The sequence below is a fragment of the Pelobates fuscus genome, chromosome 11 (genome assembly GCF_036172605.1).
Source record: "Pelobates fuscus isolate aPelFus1 chromosome 11, aPelFus1.pri, whole genome shotgun sequence".
NCBI lineage: Eukaryota > Metazoa > Chordata > Amphibia > Anura > Pelobatidae > Pelobates > Pelobates fuscus.
The window spans coordinates 23,297,603-23,321,839 of NC_086327.1; the positions used below are offsets into that span (position 1 = coordinate 23,297,603).

Genomic DNA, 24,237 nt, shown 5'->3' on the forward strand with positions numbered 1-24,237 from the left:
TTTTTACAAATTCAGCCTGAAAATTATCGGACAGATTGTCCACAGTGCGTTAAATAGGTACAACTCATAATTATTTATAGAGATATTCCATGTACCTAAACAACCATACTAACCTGTACAGTTTGTTTCATATTCCTTAACTCCAACCCCACCATGAATAAACACAACTCATGTTACATGTACATAGAATTTGGAGTTATCTTACGTTTATTATTGAGTGGCTTAATGTCTTTTTCTTTATGCAAGATTAGCAAAGTTTTTTTGTGCTCATTAATTATCCATTAGAAAGAAATTATAGACCATGATTTGGCTTGAAGATCTCAGGTGGGTCCCTCGTTTTAAGGAGAAAATGAGTTTTGGAAAAGAGAGGACTATTCAGAACTTTGAATTTTGATGAGTCTAATGAATTTTTAAGTAGAAAGTCACATTTACATCTGCAGTTCTGAGTTTGATTTGTAGAGGGCAGTAAGTGTATATGTAATTTAACATGGAATTTTATGGTTATGTCTTTTTGTGTTTTTCCCATGGATAGGTGCTGAATTGAGCGGAGAAAGTCAACTAGACGGTGGGGACTCTTTATGTGCACCCATTGTACTGTCTCAGGAACAATCTGAGGAAGTTAGAAGACACATCCAAGTGCTAGAGCAAAGGGTCCAACAGCTCAAGGTTAGTGAGTAAAGAATGGCCCTGTGATCGCCCCCCACCATGTTCCTCCAGTTTGTATGAAATCATGGAATTGTTTTTCATTATTGCTTCTGCTATCTCCCATTATATGTATTTCTTCCACTTTCTAGATGATAGAAGAGGACTATAACCATCTGCAGAGGACAATCGCCAAATTTACTGTGTCTCAGAGCAGTTTCACATGAGACAGGTAATGTACATGGTGGGTGAACAGTGTGACCTGGTGCTTGCTGTGTATGTGAGAAAATCTCATTGAGAATGTCACAATGTGAGCTGGCCCAGGTGTGGAGTGTCACAGCGCGTGCTGACCCAGGTGGAGAATGTCGCAGCGCGTGCTGACCCAGGTGGAGAATGTCACAGCGCCTGCTGACCCGGGTGGAGAATGTCACAGCGCATGCTGACCCGGGTGGATAGTGTCACTGCGCGTGCTGACCCGGGTGGATAGTGTCACTGCGCGTGCTGACCCGGGTGGATAGTGTCACTGCGCGTGCTGACCCGGGTGGATAGTGTCACTGCGCGTGCTGACCCGGGTGGATAGTGTCACTGCGCGTGCTGACCCGGGTGGATAGTGTCACTGCGCGTGCTGACCCGGGTGGATAGTGTCACTGCGCGTGCTGACCCGGGTGGATAGTGTCACTGCGCGTGCTGACCCGGGTGGATAGTGTCACTGCGCGTGCTGACCCGGGTGGATAGTGTCACTGCGCGTGCTGACCCGGGTGGATAGTGTCACTGCGCGTGCTGACCCGGGTGGATAGTGTCACTGCGCGTGCTGACCCGGGTGGATAGTGTCACTGCGCGTGCTGACCCGGGTGGATAGTGTCACTGCGCGTGCTGACCCGGGTGGATAGTGTCACTGCGCGTGCTGACCCGGGTGGATAGTGTCACTGCGCGTGCTGACCCGGGTGGATAGTGTCACTGCGCGTGCTGACCCGGGTGGATAGTGTCACTGCGCGTGCTGACCCGGGTGGATAGTGTCACTGCGCGTGCTGACCCGGGTGGATAGTGTCACTGCGCGTGCTGACCCGGGTGGATAGTGTCACTGCGCGTGCTGACCCGGGTGGATAGTGTCACTGCGCGTGCTGACCCGGGTGGATAGTGTCACTGCGCGTGCTGACCCGGGTGGATAGTGTCACTGCGCGTGCTGACCCGGGTGGATAGTGTCACTGCGCGTGCTGACCCGGGTGGATAGTGTCACTGCGCGTGCTGACCCGGGTGGATAGTGTCACTGCGCGTGCTGACCCGGGTGGATAGTGTCACTGCGCGTGCTGACCCGGGTGGATAGTGTCACTGCGCGTGCTGACCCGGGTGGATAGTGTCACTGCGCGTGCTGACCCGGGTGGATAGTGTCACTGCGCGTGCTGACCCGGGTGGATAGTGTCACTGCGCGTGCTGACCCGGGTGGATAGTGTCACTGCGCGTGCTGACCCGGGTGGATAGTGTCACTGCGCGTGCTGACCCGGGTGGATAGTGTCACTGCGCGTGCTGACCCGGGTGGATAGTGTCACTGCGCGTGCTGACCCGGGTGGATAGTGTCACTGCGCGTGCTGACCCGGGTGGATAGTGTCACTGCGCGTGCTGACCCGGGTGGATAGTGTCACTGCGCGTGCTGACCCGGGTGGATAGTGTCACTGCGCGTGCTGACCCGGGCGGATAGTGTCACTGCGCGTGCTGGCCCGGGCGGATAGTGTCACAGCACGTGCTGACCCAGGTGGAGAGTGTCACAGCGCTGGTCTGGATGTAACATTGCACTGGGAATGCTGTGGGAATGGATTGGGATAGCACTGGCCAGATAGTGTTTTAGTACATGCTGTGCTGAGTGTGGAACGTCACTGTGTGATTGATCCACAAAGGTTTAAGTTTCAGATGCCTTGGAAGGAAAACAAATGGTGAAAGCATAAGGTTTAAGTATTCATCTATTTCGGAACATAGACATGAGCCAGTGAAAATGAAAGTGCAGTCGACACCATCCGTATTATTTCAACATACTTTGTCCCATTTTCATTTGTTTCTGTTGTATTTTCGTGTGTGTGTGTGTGTGTGTGTTGTGCTGTTGTGTATTTGCTCACATAGAATTCAGCTTCTTGCTGCTTTGTAACTGTTACTGAGCTCAGTCTGCAGAGAGTGCCCATGGCACCTTGATATTGGTAGCTTACAGGATATTCGTTTTGCTTGTTCCACAGGTTTTCTCCATCTCCTCGATGTGCCAATCCCTCACGCATCCATCCGCGGGTTGCCCTTCTCATCAACTAAAACCTTTCTGACTGTATCCTACTACCTAACAAATAGGCATCCCACAGGGTGCTGTAACAGGGGATTAAGCGGAGAATGGTGGTATTACCTACCCAATGAACTGCCAGCTGTTTTATTATAGGATGGGTGACCATTCACTGTTTATTACAGGAGAAAACTCCATTCTAGATATCAAATGCCACCAAAGTGCCTTATTGCTTTTTTTTTTTTTTTATATATATATATATTGTTTTTTTCAGGGACTGTTGGGGGAGGGGGGCTGCTGAATTCTCTATATATTATGTAATCTGTTTTTAAATATATATATATATATAATTATAAGATATAGAGATTCTTATCCTAGCTGTACAGTAAAGTGATGACAAGCTTGTATGAATGAATAAATATGTGCTTCTTTCTAGGCCCCTTTATCAGTTGGGTTAATGAATAATCCCCATATCCTCACCTTATTTAAGGCTCTGATTTTTTTATTTTATTTTTCTATCCCTCCTGGGTTTCAAGAGGGAGTGCGGTACCTACAAAGAGACTGGCACCTGGATCAGGTTGGGATGTGGAAAATTAAGGGATTCAGAAAAGAGTGATGAGATGAGGCTAAGCTGATAACTTAGATTTAAGTTGGTGTCTTCACATGCTGGAGTCTGTGGGAAGAAGGTTAATAGTGCATGAGACCCACGTCAAAATACTTTTGTATTATTGTTAGCTAGGGATATTCCGCAGGATGTGTCCTGATTGCCTCTGTATTAGGAATGAGTTTTGTATCTGTCTGTCTGTGTCTGAGTGAGCTTTGAATATTAAGAGTTAATATTCCAGCTATCTGTGCACAAGTTACGAGTGAGGGGTAGGATTAAGGATGAGAGATATGTCCGTGTGTGAGTAGAGGATCGAGTGTTTTTGATCCACTGTCTATATACTAGCAGCGAAGTTGAGCTGTTTCCCCACAGTTGTGTTGTGGGATCTAAGTTGATGGACCCGATTCGTTTCGAATTAAAAAAGTAAAAGTAACGTGTTTGCTACTGGCATAAGATATAAGGTCACAGTATGTTTATCATGAAGAGATCTGCAGGGATCATGCATCTACGGATCCCACCTGATCCAGGAAACCATTCATTGCCATCTCATTGCTTCCAAAAGACCCACCACATCTACTCAGAGTCAAACCGACAACTTATGGTGGAGGTAAAAAAAAGTATAGAATATCTGTACTGTCACTGTATAGAGAGCTGCAGAGAGGGAGATTTATTGTATGTGCATATTGTGCACCCACATACATACATACAGGGCTGGAATGCTTTTAAGTGTTAGAAAATAAAGAACATCTCTATTGTATTCAAAGATGTGGGGATTTCGTGTCCTGGATCTATGTATTTTTCTTAGTCCTAATTTGTTTAAAAGTCATCCTTTATGTTATTTAAACAAACAAAAAATATATATATATATATATAAATTGAAGCTTTCTTTTTTTATTGGATGGGTGGTTTTGAAAAAAGGTCAGTGTATTATGTCAACAGGGGGGTTTGAAAAGGAAAGGGGGGGCGTATTTGTATTCCATATTTTGTTTCTCAATGTATGCCAAAGACTTTCATTGTCTAGAACCTAAAAACTGTAAAAGCAACAAAGAAATAAAGTGTTTAAAGAATTACTATGGTGGGATGGTAATCCCGTTACATGCTGTGATGAGCTCGCTGTGTTGATACTACAGATGTTTATTATACGCAACCGTGTGGTCATCTTTCACAAAGTGGCTGAAGCCGTCTGCACTGGACAACCATTGCCAACTCAGAAATGTTTGTGGGACATAAAAGGAATTCTAGTTTAACTAGAATGTTTGTTTGCGGTAGAACAAACAATCTAAAGCCTGCATGTAACATACAATCTTGAGAGTAGTTAAATTGCATGGTAATTGAAAATATGTTAATAATATACAAGCAGACTTTACATCGGTGAATTGGAAGAATAGATGCATAATCGCATGCAGATCAACAAAGAAAAAAGAACAAACAGAGGGATGAGGAGTGTGACAGAAAGAGGACAACCCAGACAGGACAGAGAGCTAAACAGAAGAGAAGTGGGGAAAACATATCCTGTATATAACCCAGTAGAGGGCGATTTGGGACAGAGGAATATTAATCGAAAGATACTTTAGGCAATACTGTCCAACTCCTGAAGACAGGAGATGATGAGATGGTGGCAAAGATGGTGTGGACTTTGGTAGCTTCAGTTCAGGTGAACCAAGTAACGTGTTGATGTCCCACAGACTGTTACGGAATGACACATGGAACCACTGGTGAAACATCGGTGGTTACAATCATTTCAGTTTGGTGGAATGAAATGTTTTGCAGTATCTAGAAGGTATGCAATTAATAACTTCTTATCCCCCAAAGAACTCACAACTATTAAGTTCATTTTTTTAATGTATTTCTTTATTGCTCTGGAATATTTTGTGCCCTGTCCTTTTGAACTTGGGTACAAAAAATATCACCTGGATTTTTCCCCCCGGCCCCCAAAATCACAACAGACATTTTGACATTACGGCAAAGGTTAGTGGGATTGCGCGATGTTCAAACACACAGAAACCAGAAATTTGTGGTACACCGTCAATGCTCCAGAGGGCTTAAAATAGATATATGTGCAATTTGGACTATACATCCCTTTAAAGGAAATTAACATTAAGGTCCATAGAAATAGTAGTTCATCTCTCGAGTGTCAAAAAAGTGTGTGAAATGTGTACTTTCTCCATCCTTTTCTAAAACAAGAAAAAATTACGAATTCAAAAATTACAATAGTCTGACAAGCAGGAGCAACAAATCATCTTGCAAATTAGGTAGCTTATCTAAAAGACAACAGACAAGAACTGCAGTTATGCTAAGCCACTGGCTGCCTATTCACATAGATGGCATTACCTTGGCATTTCTTGTTTAGAATCTACAAGAATATTACCGAACCAAACCACTCTTCTCAAGTTTATCATGGGGGATTTTTAGTGGCCAAATCAATATGATGGAACTCTTCCAAATAACGAGGACCATCTGAAATGTCATCGGGTCCCTACCCAGGGCTTAAAACATATACTATTTTTTTTTAATGTGATATCACCATTTATATTATTGCTTAAAATATGATCTAGAAGGCAGTGTGATTTTTTTTTTTTTTTTTTTATGCTTTTATGGTATAAAACATGGAGTTTGCTGCTCCATAAGTCTCATTTTGGAAATATTTCTAAACTGTTTAGGAGAGGTGTGGATTAAGAAATAGCATTTTTAATTTTTCGCGAATGTTCAGTTTTATTCTTTGTGTAGTGCCACAATGTTGTATGTGATTGCATTTAGCCTAGATGTTGTTATAGCTATCTCAGTACTGGTCTCAGATACAGGAACCTTCGAGGAAGTCAGATCAGATCATGTACATCACTGTGAAGGATTAACAGCCAAACAATATTGTAACTTGCGAAATCTATGTAAAAAAAACTAAAAAAAAGAAATATGTGTAATATAAAGGTCTTTTGGTTTGCTCACAGTGAATTGCAATGATTTGAAAAACTAAATTGCTTAATTCTTGGTAAAATAGCCCAAAATGTGACAATAATTAACTTGAAGAGTTTTTCCAGAACTTCCAATTTGGCGCACGTTTTGCAATGTTAATCGAGTGTTATATCCACTGTTTTAGAACAGACCAATTGTTTCAGAATTTAAAGCGGTGCTTCTTCAACTCCTATTTATAAAGTTGATCCGTTTCATGGGAAGGGCTGATAATACACAAAATCATTATTTACAGAGGAAATTAACATCCGAATATGTTTAGTTAGAGGGGGAAAAAAAATAAGTCTCTATATGAAACAGCATAAACTCCAATTATATCCAAAAATCTGGCAAAATCAATTCTCTGAAATGTACACCCAACATTTAAGCTGTATTTAAAGGCAAATAAGTATGTATGAATGTGTATATTAATATTTAAGGGTTTATTCACTAATCTGATTAGAGTAATCAAAATTTGCTATTTGGAAATAGGCAAGATTAATTTTGCTCCACAAATCCGTGGAGTTCATGCAGTTAGTTAATATTGCCACTGGGGAGCGCTAGTCTCAACTTTAAACTTTTCTCCTCACCCCCCCCATTTCCTTTTAGAGAAAAGAGTGTGTGCAGTCAAATTTGTTTTTAAACACAGCCTTTTGTTTGGTGTAGATGTACATTTCCTTGTAATTGTTTGACGGTATTTCCATATGTTCCAGATGGCAAAACCTGTACAATTCTTATCTCACCAGCCACGAACATGTTGATTGAATTTCACTTTACATAGTGTCACAAACAGTAGGAGAAACACGAAGCGGTAGATTGGGGGGGAATACATTATTACATAGATGACAGGCCAATTGATCCATGTACGCAACTGAGCAAGGTGTATCCTCAGACAGCATTTATGGGTGCAGTTGATCCAGGTAAGGATTACATCTCAATAAAAAAAAAAAAAAAAATGTATAACATAGTGCTTGAACTTGCTCAACACTCAACCACACGGCACAAACGCATATATAAAGGTACAAAACACATTATTATTTTTATGATAGATTCCTCTTAAAGTTTAGATCAAGCTGGCTTAAGTGAAACAATGCACTGATTTACTATCACAGTGATATCTGATTCATTATACAATAGGCTACTCAATTTGTCAGCGAAAATGGAGACCTGCAGCTGTCTGACAACAACTCCCATTATGACATCCAACAGCAGCCTGCTTGCAGAACCACACTATCTGCTACCTGACTATATGAGAGGGCTTGTTAAACATGTAGCCTTTCATTTTCACTGGAGTTCCCATTAATCGCATGTCTAAGGATGATAGGTATTGTAGTTTAGAAGTCGGTGGAGCAGAGGAGGACCATGTGTCCTGTTGTCCTAGATGGTTAAGAGTAGTCAGACATCAGGAGTATTGACCAGAACCCTTTTATGGTTATATTTTTAGGACGGTACTTAGTCCAACTCTATAAATGTGCTCCTGCAAGTGGCGTTGTGTGCCAGGTGGATTGTGAGCCTTGTTGTGTGCCTAAAACAGGATCGCAATAGAAAAATAAACACCAAATGACCTTTTTGTTTCCCCATTTCCTGCAAGAGGGAGGCTGGTCCACAGGACTACAGCAGGAAAGATGGGGGACACCCCTTCATCCTTTCACAAGCCACATTCATGGTTAATGGCCATGGCAGCAATGTATAGACTGGCTACAAGCTACTCTCTGCTGAAGGGGAATTCTTATTTCCATCATGGCAATTAATCGTGTTTAACCAGTGGTACCCTGTTGGTGACTTGAGTATGATGCTAGGTTCACCCAGGAGATGGAGCACTCAATCTAGCGCAGGAAGTGCCTGCACGTGAGAGATCCATCCATTACTAGCCAGGCCACAAATGCTGGTAAGTGTCATCTCCCTCTTTTTAAATTGGAAGTCATACTCCCATAACATTAGGAAGAGTAATATGGTTTACTCAGGCCTGGTGGAGGGAGTTTTTGCCTGTACTGGATATGGCTGTGTTTTTATTTTTATAAAGAAACTTCATATTAAAGGGACAGTGTATGCACCATAATCACTTAATCTCATTGAAGCAGTATGGTACCTGGAGTCCTCTGTCACCATGCCACTATTCAGTGTCAAATCGTTCTCACCTAGTGTCCGTGGGGGCCCATGGTGGTATTACCCGCTGGAGGGAATAGCTAATTACCTTGCCAGTGATAGGCAGTGTGCATGGAAGCATTGCCAATGCAGCAGAGAGCCGCTGGGCTGCAAGTGCAAGAAATTGGTAAATACATTTAATAATTTGCATAACGAGTGGCTTGTGGGATGAAGGGGTTAATGAAACACTGTTTATTCCATATATATCCATAGAGCTATATATATATTTATATCCATATATTTATACATTTATATATAGTTTTCACGTGTGCCCATCTCTAGCTGGACACGGTAGCTGCTTTTTCCGCCGTCTTGCCCTCCTCTTTGGGGAGTTCAGCTTCTGCTTGTGGTCTGACCAGTGCTGGTCCTGGGCACGGGGGGCTGTACCCGCACCCCTCTGCCTCTGAGCTGCAGTCGCTCACGTCCGTAATTTCCAGATCTGAATCAGACTCTGGTTCCTGTTTCCCTTCTGGTTCTGCTCTCTCTCTCCTGGCTGCTGGTGCCCCCACTAATTCTCCGCTTCCTCTGGGGGGCACTAGGTGGGGGTTTAAGTTGCTGCAAAGCCTCTGCGGGATGCCTTGCAATAGAGAGACAGATCTGTCTATAGAGTCTCCGGGGAGTAAGGAAACTGGAGGAGGCAGTTGGGAGAGGGAGCTGGGGTAAAACTGCGGGGGGTAGAGAGAAGTGGGCAGCTTAGAGCCGGCGAGTGGGAAGTTGCTGGAAAGGTATGGGTTAAATCCCCAGGAGTAGTCTGGAAATGGGGAGTTGCGGTTATAGGGGGGCAGTAAGGATGGTGGTTTTGTGTAACCGGTGCCTAAGAAAAACAAAAAGAGAAAGAGGTAATTTGACAAATGTTATAATATATATACCTGGACTACAATTCCCTTGATGCCCAGGAAGCCACAGTCTCTCTGGACATGATGGGAAATCTAGTCAACAAAACCTCTTCAGTACCAACATAAACCGTCACAGAAACTATAGATACCAAAAACGACAGAAATAACCATCTTCTCTGGGGATTTGTTTGTGCTCTTTAAAAACATAGGGTTGATCTACTGGTAGGCGTAGAAAGTAGCACGAATTGGAAACGAGGAAATTCATTACAATTAGAAATCATTTGGCAAGTTCTGTGCTGTTTATTAATGTATCTTGATGACTTCTGAGCGTAAGTCATCACTTCCAGCATTTGTTTGTTTTTTTCCACCATAACCGCTGAGTATACATGACAAAAGGAGGTAACATCATTGAAGAAGCTAAATGAAGCAGCACATGAACAAACTTTGTCACTTTCCGTCAGCATAATCCCCCCCCCCCCCCGTCCTACGATAAAAATAAAACCTGAAGAAGTCACTACTGGGGTCATAGCAAAGCCTGAAAAGTCCCTAGGCGATGACCGAGCCACTTTAAGCAGTTTGTATTGCAGTTAGCATGTTTATCTCCCATGTTAAAATTAGTGTAGTACCCACCGATATTGGGTTACTGTGAGAATGTGGCCATATGGTGTAACTGAATTGTTTACCGACGTGATTTTAAGTATCCTTGTAAGATGTAAAAACTATATTTTTTGTGTGTGCTCTGTTTCTGAATCTCTATTTTGGTCTTAACAGCAGCACCATTGCAGAAAAATGCGTGTTCTGAAAGTGTAATCCAAATTCACTTTTTTTTTTCCTGCAATTTGATGTCAGAACTAAATTAACCTGAAAAGGTTCGAAATCCATGCAGAATTTGGAATGCACACTTAATATACAACAATTTAACTGTGAAATTGCACACTTTGGATATTTCTGTGTTAGCCGAATGGCTGCTAATCATTCCTAAACTAATCCTGGGCCTCAATCTATAGTATTTCAGATTAACTCAGATTTGCACGTTGACAATTCAGAGTTGGGTTTTCAAATATTATTAGGAAATAATACATTGAGTGGTCTTTGAAATGTTATTCCCAAATTTTGAAAAAAGTTTGGAGCTTAGAGCAAAACTATATCGTTATGAATACAAAACTGCTCAAGCTTCCCTCGGTCTAATTTAATTTAGCTCCCTCACTGCCATCCAGTGATTGAAGCGTTAAAAACCCTTTATACGGTTACCAGCACCAAAGTCCCTCATCACTGGATCGATGATATCCTCCCACAACGACGCGGCAATGCAAGAACATAATGCGCATGCATGGCGAATGCCACACGCATTAGAGCTTCCCCAATTGAGATCATTGAATCTATGCTTTACTACAGGGATTTTCAAGACATTGGACGTCCCCAAATTTTGCATGAGGACATCTAACGTCGCTTCACGAAGTTGAACTTTAACTTGTCCTAGTATTTTAAAGGCCAAGAGAACAGGACCACTGCACCCAGACCACTTCATGTGGTAAAGTGGTCTGGGTGCCTATAGTGTCCCTTTAACAAATAACCCATTAAGGAGTTTTTGTTTAGTTTTTTCCATTTTTATTTTATTTAAAAAAAGATTTTCACTCGGTCTTACCAGAATTCAGAAAAGGAAAAGCCGCTTCAAGACGAAGTTTGTCTGCATCTGGAACAGTGAGGGGGCGGTCCAGGAGTGGGGCACGACCAGTTGGAGAGAAGAGAGACTGCAAAGCCTGTAACAAAATATTCCTGTCATCCGTCTAGTCAGGTTCCAATTAGTTTATGCATACATACATGTCTGCTTTAAATACATATATTACTTTATCTGTTAACTCTCACACATCATTAAACTGGCATTTTAAATCGTGAAAAGAATTGCACATTTAAGGGCAGGGGTAAGTTTGGATTATAATTATTTTATTATTTATATAGCGCCATCAGATTCCGTAGCGCTGTACAATGAGTGGACCAACGTTGTAACCAGACAACTGGACTTACAGGAACAGAGAGGTGGAGGGTCCTGCTCAATGAGCTTACATTCTAGAGGTGAACTGATGTAATTAACACTTCCTTCTGTCTTCTAAAAAGGAGATATTGGAGGAGATATTCTTTGCTCACTTCACTGGGAGCATATGTCATGCTTTGACTTGTTTTAAGATTCCTCTGTAATCACTATATTCTTGTTGTTTCTCAGGGGACGATACAGGGAAGTTGTGGCAATATTAGAGGTTGGACTTAGGGAGAAGTGAAATTAGTAGATGATATAATAATTAAATAAGAAGGCACATTAAAGAGTATTGCAGAGACAAAAAATATAGTAATAATTTTAATATACCAAAACTACTGCAAGGGTATGGGACTGCATCTGAAATTAAATGTAATGGGCTAAAAATATCAAAGATTGGACCTTGTGCAAGCTCGATTTATTAATGTCCATCTATAGTGATGTCGCGAACATGAAATTTTCCGTTCGCGAACGGCGAACGTGAACTTCCGCAAACGGGAGAACCTGGCGAACCGCCATAGACTTCAATAGCAGGCAAATTTTAAAACCCACAGGGATTCTTTCTGGCCACAATAGTGATAGGCCCCCACCCACCTGAGCAGTGGGTGGGGGCCCTAAACAAGAATAAGGGGGGGACCTAATGTCCTCCCCCATGGCCCCCACCCCTGAGCGGCGGGTGGGGGCCCTAAATACCAATAGGGGAGGGGGACCTATTGTCCTCCCCCCCCCAGCCCCCACCCCTGAGCGGCGGGGGGGGCCCTAAATACCAATAGGGGGGGACCTATTGTCCTCCCCCCGGCCCCCACCCCTGAGCGGTGGGTGGGGGCCCTAAATATCAATAGGGGAGGGGGACTTATTGTCCTCCCCCCGGCCCCCACCCCTGAGCGGCAGGTGGGGGCCCTAAATACCAATAGGGGGGGAACCTAATGTCCTCCCCCTGGCCCCCACCCCTGAGCGGCGGGTGGGGGCCCTAAATACCAATAGGGGGGACCTATTGTCCTCCCCCCGGCCCCCACCCCTGAGCGGCGGGTGGGGGCCCTAAATACCAATAGGGGGGGACCTAATGTCCTCCCCCCCAGCCACCACCCCTGAGCGGCGGGTGGGGGAGGGAACCTATTATCCTCCCCCCCGGCCCCCACCCCTGAGTGGCGGGTGAGGGCCCTAAAAAAAAATGTTCCCCCCCAGGTGACTAGGGGTCCCCAAACCCCTAGTCACCCCCTCCCCGCCCAAAAAAATGATCCCCCTACCTACCCCCTCACCCTAAAAATAATGAGGGGGGACATTTAACTAAGAACCTGTAAAAAAAAAAAAAAAAAAAAAACATTCGATGTTTTCTTTCTTCTAAAATCTTCTTTTTTCAGCCCCAAAAAAGGCCAAATAAATATCCATAATAACCGACGCAATAAAAAAAAAACGAGCGCAAAAAAAAATAGTCCATCTTCACCTGGCGAGGGCTCCACGCAGACTGAGTTTTGCAGGGCGGGGGAAGGCTTATAAAGCCTTGCCCCGCCCTGCAATTAGGCTCAGAGCACTCTGATTGGTGGGTTTAAGCCATCCAATCAGAATGCTCTGACAGGTAAATGAAGAGACTTTATAAGCCTTCCCCCACCCTGCAGAGCTCAGTCTGCGCGGAGCCCTCGCCGGGTGAAGATGAAGAAAACATCGAATGGTAAGTTATTTTTTTTTTAACAGGTTCTAAGTTAAATGTTAAAACCCCCCTCATTATTTTTAGGGTGAGGGGGGTAGGTAGGGGGATCATTTTTTTTGGGGGGGGTGACTAGGGGTTTGGGGACCCCTAGTCACCTGGGGGGGGACAGACTTTTTTTTAGGGCCCCCACCTGCCGCTCAGGGCCGGGGGCTGGGGGGAGGACAATAGGTCCCCCCATTGGTATTTAGGGCCCCTACCCGCCACTCAGGGGTGGGGGCCAGGGGGAGGACAATAGGTCCTCCCCCCTTCTTTTACTTTAGGGCCCCCACCCGCTCAGGGAGGGGGGACCCTTTTTTTTTTTAACAGTGAGCAGCCACAGGCTGCTCACTGTTTAATAGACATTCCCCTACTCGCGGTATTGCGAGTAGGGGCACAATTTACTACTACTACGGAATTTTTACTTAGTATTAGTAAATTTGGCTGAAAGACCACAAAAAAAAAATGAATGCAGCTTCAGAATTAATTTAAATTGTATTCTGTCTAGGAGGTGGGAGGGGTCTGGGAGGGAGGGTCTGCTGCTGATTGGCTGGAATGTGTCTGCTGACTGTGAGGTACAGGGTCAAAGTTTACTCAATGTTGACGAATAGGAGGCGGACCGAACATCGCATATGTTCGCCATCCATGGTGAACGCGAACACGCGATGTTCGCCAGGAACTATTCGCCTGCGAACCGTTCGGGACATCACTACCCAGCTACGAACGGAATATTTCAAATTCTGATCCTGTCCTATGGCACATAGAATGTGGAGTAATACGGCTTCACCCTGGAGAATTGCATTGACGTGAAGAGGCTTGTCTAATGAAGTGGCTCTCTTTGTTGAAATAAACACACTGGCCAGGCTTTGCACATACAACCCAGCTCATAAGTGTCAAGAATTCCCATCAAGATTAACTATTCCACTTGACGTATCCAAGGCATCCTCAAACATCCATTAATTACTGCTATTAGTTTGAAGATTACCGAATACAGAGTTTACGAAGCTAAACAATGAGATCTAATAAACTGACTACCAGTTTCCAGACATAGAGGACAAAATAAAATTCTCCTATCGTGCTATTTTGCAGCTGAATTATTTTTGCCTGAATTTTGCTGCACACTGTTTAGTAAATAATCCTACATTTTACACAATACATGAAGTTGTGTTATGTGTGAACAAGTTGACATAATGCCACAGGGTAGTGGGGGGGACTATAAATACTTAAAGGAACACTGTGAGCACCATAACAACTACAAGCCTCTCTAGTTTGACAACACATCCAGGGTCCGCCAGACGCCATTTGAGCTAAGTTGAGTGCGCCAGCTGTGAATTCTCACTGCCTGGCTTAGAGGCTTCAGCTGTACAGAGGAGGGACGTGATGGGCCCCATGTTAGTTGTTAAACTGATCTACTACTTACCCTTTAAAGGAGCCAGGACACTCCAGTAACCATAATTACTACAGTGGCCTGTAGTGGTTATAGTACTTTGAGTATTCTTTTAACTCAACATATTTTAAAAGATTTTGATTCAATTCTCAGTCTGAAAAGTAATTTATATATACATATATATAATACTGATAGATACAATGCTTGCATTGCGCAATACAAAATAAACTGTCTACTCAATGTGGGACACCAAGTAAGGATCACCCTTTTATTAAGCCAAGGTTTCTTCTACCAAGTTGGTAAGAGATGACCCGTAGCTTGCCAGTAGCGGGCACACTCAATGAGATAAGCTATGTGATGTCTTCAGTGCACATCAGCTCCATCGAAGAGCTGACAATACATTTTTCCTGCAAATGCAAATTGTAAAAATATTCTGCAGTTGATCTATTTTTTCATGTTGTTATCTTGACCTGAATCTTGAAATTCTCATGTTTATGTTACCAATTCTTAATTTAGGGAATTAAGCGCAGACCATGTACTTCTCGCAGTGGCCGCCATATTGTCACGGCTCAGAATGATCAGTAATTAATCTGTCTCTGACAGCAGCTTAGGGTCTGTTTATGTCTGACCTTGTCTTATAACCCTGTGACATTGGCCCACTTACCTCTGGAGTGAACGGATCATGTGAGTGGGCTCCAGGAAATGCGCTTTGCCCAAGCAGGAGAGAAGAATTGGCCATATCCAACAGAGGGTAGTTCACCAACACGACTTTACTGAAGTTAAATTTGTAGGTAAAACGCTTTCCTTTAGTTTTGTGTAGAATCCGCTTGTTGTAATAATACCTTCAAGGGAGAAAAAAGGATTTAGGGGAATTGCATCAAGCAAAAGAATGGCTCAGTGATACATTCATACACATTACTGGAAGATGTGTTGCTCTTTAATACATTCAGACACACCACGTATTAATGACATAGTCAATATGATTGCACTTTTGTGACATTCTTGCAAAGATAGTACATCGTGAGTTTGTGTTTTATAGAGCGGGGTTAGGCAACCTTCGGCACTTCAGATGTTGTGGACTACATCTCCCCTGATGCTTTGCAAGTATGGTGGCTGTAAGAACTCAATGTAGAGAAATAAAGGAACAGTGATTAGCTGTCAGGCGTTTAGCTATTGCTATAATGTATGAAGAGGGTCTCCCTGCTAAGGGGGGAGAGGCAGGCTATGGTTGTTCTGAGTGACATTAGGCAGGATTTGAAGCTATTAAATAGGGGGTGTATGGGCATTAGGTTGTGTTGTGTTATGGGTGGAGCAAAAGAAGGTTTACATATGAGACTAGATTATAGGTGTAGCAGAATACATAAAAATAAGCGTTTACAAGAGGAATTAGCTCAGTAGGGGATTTAAACGGAGCATTAGATGGCAATATTGGGAGGGATAGAATGAAGCTTAAATTAGAAGTTACATTGGGCATTAAGTGGTGGTATAATTATATGCCAAGCAGTACAAGGGTTTTAAACAAAGAGCTATATGGGGCATTGTCTTTAAGTGGATCAAAAGTAGGGGTTAAATTGGGCATTTCATAGGGCATTAGGGGGCAATATAGGTGGATCAATGGAAGGGGTTAAATCAGGCATTTCATAGAGATTAGATAGCATTAGAGGCAACAACGGGTAAAATGGACGATTGGGGGGGTATTAAATCACATTGCAGACAGAACAATAAAAGGGGATTGAATAGTGGCTTATTCAGTGCATTAGGTGGTGTTCTCAGCCAAGCATTAGAAGGGGTTAATCAGTAAGGCCATATAGTGCTTGCATATCATTGAAGGTGGAGCAACAGAAAGGGTTAAAAGTGGTTGGTTACACAGTGAATTAGGTGGTAATATTGGTCAATCAATAGAAGGAATAATATGGAGAGTTTATATAGTGCAGTATGAGACATTATTATAGAAAGTAGTATATGGAGAAATACAACGCTTTGTACTGCATAAAACAGCAAGACAAATTATCAGACAAATTCAGCCTGACTAAAATATATGTTATATGTTTTATATAATATATTAGACAGATCTTTTATTCTCCTAAGTAAATAAACTCCCCAACACACAATACACACGGTAACGTATGTAAAATTATATAATAGATAGCTACAAACCCATGAACGTGCTTTATTTTTTGTAAAGATAGATATATTACATAAACCCACACACCACCCTCTCCTCCTCTCTTGAGATCCCGTGCCGTGTTACAGGGCAAACATATCACCCACGTGTTAGGCAAGAAAAGATTTTTGAAATTAAATGTCAAAAGTGATTTTTCGGTAGAGGAATGAGGGCCCCCCCTACCTATATACCCACCAGCCCCTTGGGGACCGCCTGGACTTAAACTAGCTGCTCCATGCACATGGAAGGATTGTGGATGCCCATACATTTCTAATTTGTGGCCTGTGTGACCCCTGCCTCCGTTTCGATTATTCTGTCTCATTCTTTATATTACTCACACCACTCTCAGGCAGCCATAGTTACCACTGGCCTCTGTCATTTCTAGTGCTGCAGACCACAAATCCCAATAGTCTCGGATAGCCTATTGGCATTTATAAACCATTGCGGCTGGATTTTATTTTCCTTTTTTATTCCGTCTATGCATGATGGGAACTGTAGTCAGTGGAATCTGAAATCCCAAAGAATGGCCAACTCTGGCTGCCTTGGGCATGACGCTTGGTTGGCTTGGCAGGGTGGGGGTTGAATTTCACAGAAGCTGGAGTGCCAGAGGTTTTCCATATTTTTGGCCGAGTTATAGATTACAGCAGCCGGGGAACCAGAGGTCATCTGCACCTGGGAGTCCATTCAAAGTTCTGCTATCTTCTGCATGCCTACTGGCTTCTATACAATACACACAGAGCTTGCTAAATTGGCTGGTAACTATGTGTTCAGTGCATCCAAGTGACTAAAAGATAATCCATAATCATTTGCTAATCTGAAGCTCTGGTTTCACTCCTATGTAAATTTATTTGTGTATTTCCCCTTGGGGCTGGCTCAAAGCTTGTTTGATCAAAGAACAGATGAATACTACTGGCTCAACTATTCTTCACCAAGAACTCCTCAAACTTTTACTATAGACATATTCTAAACATCACGGTGTCTAAGGGCTCATTAAACAAAACTTTCACATGATTCTCAGTCTGCCAATTTCACCTCAAAATGTAAAAAAGAGGGAGCAAACTCTACAGCTTTATTGTATCATCAATAAAACAAATGGCAATGTTTCAGTTGAATAACCTTCATCAGGTGTAGTAAATTGGATTACTTTATACAGGAGAGTAGAACTAAGGAGCACCCAGATTATAAACTACAGTAGAAAGTCTGGCAGAGAATTATAGATGTTCTGGTCAAACAATTTCTGAAGGACCTTAGTTTCACACTCCGCTGTACAAGCTAAGGCACAGATCTTCTTCTAACTTCCATTGAATTTGGAGCAGGGGTATTCTATATATGTAATCCATATGCTTTTCCAAAAATGTAGATATTATTGCCCTGATGTCTAAATGATCATACATGCTCCTCGGAATCATACATTTCCATGTGGTGGTTTCCACTAACTCAAAAATCTACTGATGACCACACAAACACACCCTTAAATTGACACTATAAGAACAAAACTAACTGTTAGCTTTATAAAGTAGTTTTGATGTATATATCATGCTTGACGGCCTGACTGGTCAATTCTCTGCCATTTAGATGTTAAATCACTTTGTTTATATATCCCAAACCACACCTCCTCTCACTAAGACTCACACAACTTCCATATGCACTTCCTGAAAGTGAATCAAAATGTTTAGCTTCTTTTATTGCAGTGTATTTAATTTGTTATGTTGTATCTCCTGATCTGTTAAATGTTGTAGAGCCTACAACAGCCCATTATAAAACTTAAAAAATTAAAGTTCAATTAACAGAGCAGGAGATAAGAACATCTAAAGCAAACACACTCTGCTGTAAGATATGATTGAAAATTAAACCATTTTTCATGGAGGCTGCATGAGTCAGAATCTGGGGAGGTGTGGCTAGGGCTGCATAAACAGAAACAAAAGTGACTTAACTCCTAAATGGCAAAGAATTGAGCAATGAGACTGCATGGGCATGATCTATACATCAAAACTGCATTAGTATCCCCTCACATTAACCTGTAGTTAATAAGCTGCATTAATGACTGCCCTTGTTTAAGTGCAGTGATAGACAACTGTGCTCATCTCCAGTGACTGCTGTACTACGAGTCTCATTATCCAGAGATTGAAAGTACGAGCTTGGGACTCCTTTGTAATATGAAAGTAAGATTTACAATTATCTTATTCATTGAGCCCTGGTTTTTACTGATATACTTTTGGCAAAAGTGAATTATCTTGGGTGTCTGTAACATCCAAGAGCATGGATTTTTTTTTAACATAATAATGTTTTTCTCTTACTACTGACTATATGTTTTTATTAATGTACCATATCTTCAATCTACTGTTATTTTCCTTTTGGGCGAGACTATTAAAAAATAAATGGCTTTTTCTACTGTCTAACTTGATTGTTGGCTGAGGCTAGTGTGAGGTCATCTAACATCTTATGATTGGTTGTGTGAAAAAGAAGGCTTTGCCCACCATCGGACAATTACATTTTGTTTGTGCCTTTGTATGCCTTAACGAAGAGGGCCCATGCTGTTAAATAGCTGCTAGTACATTTATTCAAAAATAACTTTAAAAAGTGACACATTAGAAAGACCAAAAATAAAAACAACATTTAAACAGAATCAAAAAAATAATTTTATTTTGCGTAAATGAAAGCGACATGGTGGATCTACTCACTCAAATGTTATTATGGCAATTAATTGCAATGTATCTGGACATTTATTTATTTTTATCAAAATGATTCTCCCCTCACACGTACCTGAGTGCTCGGCTCAGCTTGTCATAGTTCATATGTGGTTTGCATTTGCGGATTCCCCACAGGCGCGCCACCTCGTCTGGGTCCTTGATGACAAACTCTCCGTAGTCCCCTTGCCAAGCGATGACGTCATGATATTCCTCTTTTTGGAGCAGCTCCAGAATGAAGTGCCAGAGCTGAATCTGTCTGGATCCTGGGCTGGACTCCGGCTTGTAAGCCCAATCAGGAAACGCAAAACCTGGAGTAAAGATGGCTAGGTGAAACTTTACACAAAGAAAGGACAAATAAAAGGCCAAAATAGCCGAGCTAAGAACACAACTGAATTGGAGAATTTTTCCGATTTGGTTGTTTTTGCCTTAAAATTGCAGTTCACTTTGAATTCACCTAATTTTTCAGTTTAGTATAAGCCCCTGTGTATTGAACGAGATTGATACATTATGTGTAAATGTGGAGATATATTAACAGATCTATACTTGAGGATGTGTGACTCCAGGTCACATGGCTGTATTTTGAGTTGACAATTTAAAAAAAAAAAAAAAACATTTGAGAAGAGAAATGCCAGGTCCCCCAGGTTTTAACCCTTAAGATGTAAACATAGCAGTTTCAGAGAAACATTGCAGGGTTAATCCAGCCTCTAGTGGTTGTCTTCCTGACAGCCACTAGAGGCGCTTCTGCGGCGCTGGATGCGAAATTCGCATCCAGCGTGCAGAACGTCCATGAGAAATGCTTTCCTATGGACTGTTTGAATGCGCGCGCGGCTCTTGCCGCGCATGCGCATTCCGCTCCACTCGGGAGCTGACGTCGGCGGGGGAGGAGAGGATTAAAGTAAGTAACTGAAGGGGTTCTAACCCCTTCAGCGCCAAGGGAGGGGGGCCCTGAGGGTGGGGTGCTCCTAAGGAGTATATATTGTCAGGAAAATAAGTTTGTTCTCCTGACACTATAGTGATCCTTTAACTCAGGGAATTCCAGCTTCTGATTGGCTACTGGGTCACTTTTATTAACCAATCATATTTACTAATGTTCTCAGCACAGAAAATTAAAATCTAGAGTAAATTTTTAAATTGTGTTATGATACAAGATGGCTGCCTTTATGTTGAAATAAAATACACTATACTGTTTTATGTAGAGATTGGAATAAATTCTTAGATTACGTAGCTGCTTTATAGGGCCAGAGATATTTCAATTAAACCGAAGAAGTCACCAATAACTTTTTCTTTCATGTGTTGCTCTGTTTCATTTAAATCGTTTGTTTGTTTGTTTGTTTTTTGTGTGTTTTGATTTTTTTTTTTTTTTTATATTTTGCTCTTGACATCACTACGCAGTCCGGTCCTGCACAGCCTTTGCATTCCTTACATTGACGTAAGGGTAATTAGTCAACTTGGATAAAAATCCAAGAAAGCTACACCTCTAGTTTAGCTATTCTGTCCTTACATTTGAATTTCAGACAATTATCACTTTAGTAAGCGACCATTTACTATGATCAGTGACAGAAGGACAGAGCTACTAAGAATGATTGACAGGGAGCCTCAGTTCCCCACCGAGCTAAATAGAGCAGTATGGGTTTGCCCACTTCATTTTATAAGAAGTAATAAAATATGTATTACAAATTCTACTGATAGTCCCCTTTTAAGCATAGCTTAGTAATTGACAGATATAAATCAAAAAGGTATAGAGGGGTTGAAAAAAATAAACCATACAAATTCAACATATTTTGTATGAAAAATAAAAATAATGATCAACTGTTATTCACATTTATTCTCAGATAAAGTGCTTTCCCTTGCCTATTCCTGCAAGTCTTATTACCTGTGTTCATGTAAAATTCTGAGTTTGAAGAAGTTAAAGGAACACAATACCACTGAGAATGCAAATCTGTCCCAAATTATAGGTCCCCCCATGCACCCATCCGAAGTTTCCCATAGAAAAGATAGAGAAGACAGCCCCTAGAGGTGGATTTAGCCCCACAATGTAAACATTGACGTTTCTAAAAACTGGTTATAAGGACAGGGCCACTGCACCCAAACCACTTCATTGAGATTAGTGTCCCTTTAAATTTAATTCAAACATAGTTATTCACTAACAACTATTAAAACAAAACAACTCGTAACTACAAATTCTAGTTAATATAAATCCTGATGGCAAAATTCAGGCCATACTGTGGCTAATTCAGTTTGAGAATTCTTCCAGAGCAGTGATTTTTGCCTACATTTTGCCATTTGAATTTCAATAGTCTTCAAGTTTAGTGAATTGTAGACCAAATTAGCCTGAATTAAAAAATGAAGTTTCAGTAAGGCTGTTTTGGAATAAAAATGTCACCAAATTCCTTAACACCGGTGAATAACCCAGTAGAACCCAAACAGGGGACACATATATCTAAATTTAACTTAATGTAACAGAAATGTATAACAAGTCAAGGCTTAAGGGTTAACACAGTGGTTCCCAAGCCAGTCCTCAAGGCACCCCTATCAGTCCAGGATTTAGGGATTACCCAGTTGTATCTAAGATTTTTTTTTTTAAATCTTAAACACAACTGGGTAATCCCTAAATCCTGGACTGATAGGGGTGCCTTGAGGACTGATTGTGGAACCACTGGGTTAACATGAATTTGTTTTTCGTAAATGGCTTTTTGAAAAATAGTTTATATGATGTGTTCTTACAGTTAGAGGAATCAGACAAAACTTTAAATATTGTTAAATGTATAATATGATTATTATGTCCTAAACAGACAACAAGCGGCTTGCTGTATTTTAGACTATTTAATGGTTATATAGGTAAAATGTAGATAGATAGATAGATAGATAGATAGATAGATAGATAGATAGATAGATAGAAAAATAGACTGATAGATAGATAGATAGATAGAAAAATAGACTGATAGATAGATAGATAGATAGATAGAAAAATAGACCGATAGATAGATAGATAGATAGATAGATAGATAGATAGATAGATAGAAAAATAGACTGATAGATAGATAGATAGATAGAAAAATAGACCGATAGATAGATAGATAGATAGATAGATAGATAGATAGATAGATAGATAGAAAAATAGACCGATAGATAGATAGATAGATAGATAGATAGATAGATAGATAGATAGATAGATAGAAAAATAGACCGATAGATAGAAAAATAGACCGATAGATAGAAAAATAGATAGATAGATAGAAAAATAGATAGATAGATAGATAGATAGATAGATCGATAGATAGATAGATCGATAGATAGATCGATAGATAGATAGATAGATAGATAGATAGATAGATAGATCGATCGATAGATAAATAGATAGATAGATAGATAGATAGATAAATAGATAAATAGATAGATAGATAGATAGACAGACAGATAGACAGACAGACAGACAAATAGATAGATAGATAGATAGATAGACAGACAGACAGACAGACAGACAGACAGACAGATAGATAGATAGATAGATAGAAAAATAGACAGACAGACAGACAGACAGACAGATAGATAGATAGATAATTATTGCTGCTTCTGTCTGCAATTTGAAATTCCTTTTTCTATTTTCTACCATTTTTTAATACATTTTAACACTTTATGAATTAGTATTTAAAGGGTTATTCTATATAGCTGATCTGATATTCTAATTTCCTTATATGGTTATTTTGTTCTAAACTTTGCAAATCGATTCCCAGCTCTCCCTACATCTCAGTGTAGTGCCTCTGTCCCCAAGTCGTTATACCTGGAACAGGTGGGACAGTCTGTGTATTAGGAAGAAAGGAATAATTTACCTGGAGTCCAGAGAGCTGGCATTGATGGTGTGAGGAGAATGTCAGATACACAGCTACAATCCATGGCTGAGTCTGCAGACAGGTAGGTGGGCGAGGGAAGAGTGAGGGGGTGGGGGGGCAGGGCATGGGGGAATGTCAGTGAGTAAAGGTGAGATAATGATGGAGGGCATGTGTGAAGTGATTACAAGAGGTGAGAGTTTGAGAATAGGGACACAAGGAGAACACGAAATGGTTAAAAGTGCCAAGAAGTATAAAGGGTGCACAGGATTATAGAGGAATTTTCAGGAGAAGGAATGGATTTGGGAGATGCAGAAAGTGATGGAATTAAAATGAGGAATCAACAAGTTAGGCAAACAAAAATTATTCAAATGACCAATTATACCAGGGAATTATTAATGGAGCAGGTGATTGAATGAACAGTGCAAGGGAGGGAATGTATAGGTCAAATGCAGGAATGAAAATAGATAATACATGGATAAGGGAAAAAAAACACAATAAATCACGGAATGGGCACAGACCGACACAGATACAAAATGTCATTTTTAGTGTTTGTGTGTGTGTGTGGGGGGGGGGGGGGGGGAGGGGGGAATGAATAGTGCAAGAGGTCCAATTTATAAAAATTGGTGATGGAATGTACAGGTGTAGGATTAAATGACAGATAAGGGGGGGGGAGATAAAACAGAGGAAGAAAAAACAAAAGATCAGTTTGAATAAAAGCAGAAAAAAAACACAATAATATCCAGAGACACGTAACACGCACACACACACACACAAAAGATTCAGAGACACGTAGTGCAAGGTCTCCCTCTCCGATCACCTGTACACACACACACACATACACATACACACACACACACACACACACACATACACATACACACACACACACACACACACACACACACACACACACACATACACATGCACACATATACCCACCCTTAGCACTCACAGCCAAGTTTATCACGAGAAGGGGGCAACCTGAGATATCTCCATAATAATTAACTTATACATAACCTT

The 24,237-nt window shown here is 41.4% G+C and overlaps 2 protein-coding genes across 2 annotated transcripts in view; one reads left to right on the forward strand and one right to left on the reverse strand.

The window, feature by feature from the left end:
• ARHGEF1 (Rho guanine nucleotide exchange factor 1) overlaps positions 1–4,598 on the forward strand; it is a 79,904-nt gene extending 75,306 nt beyond the window's left edge. Inside the window, exons 29-31 of the mRNA XM_063436255.1 lie at positions 533–666; positions 795–874; positions 2,865–4,598. Of these exons, the coding sequence (XP_063292325.1) occupies positions 533–666; positions 795–869 (209 nt within the window). The 3' untranslated portion in view covers positions 870–874; positions 2,865–4,598. The remainder of the gene's footprint in view (positions 1–532; positions 667–794; positions 875–2,864) is intronic.
• A 4,274-nt stretch (positions 4,599–8,872) lies between these two features.
• The window catches only part of ERFL (ETS repressor factor like), a 57,851-nt gene continuing 42,486 nt past the window's right edge, over positions 8,873–24,237 (reverse strand). The window contains exons 2-6 of the mRNA XM_063436114.1: positions 23,218–23,289; positions 19,461–19,695; positions 15,198–15,375; positions 11,076–11,190; positions 8,873–9,408 (exon numbers count right to left, since the gene is read on the reverse strand). Of these exons, the coding sequence (XP_063292184.1) occupies positions 8,873–9,408; positions 11,076–11,190; positions 15,198–15,375; positions 19,461–19,695; positions 23,218–23,281 (1,128 nt within the window). The 5' untranslated portion in view covers positions 23,282–23,289. The remainder of the gene's footprint in view (positions 9,409–11,075; positions 11,191–15,197; positions 15,376–19,460; positions 19,696–23,217; positions 23,290–24,237) is intronic.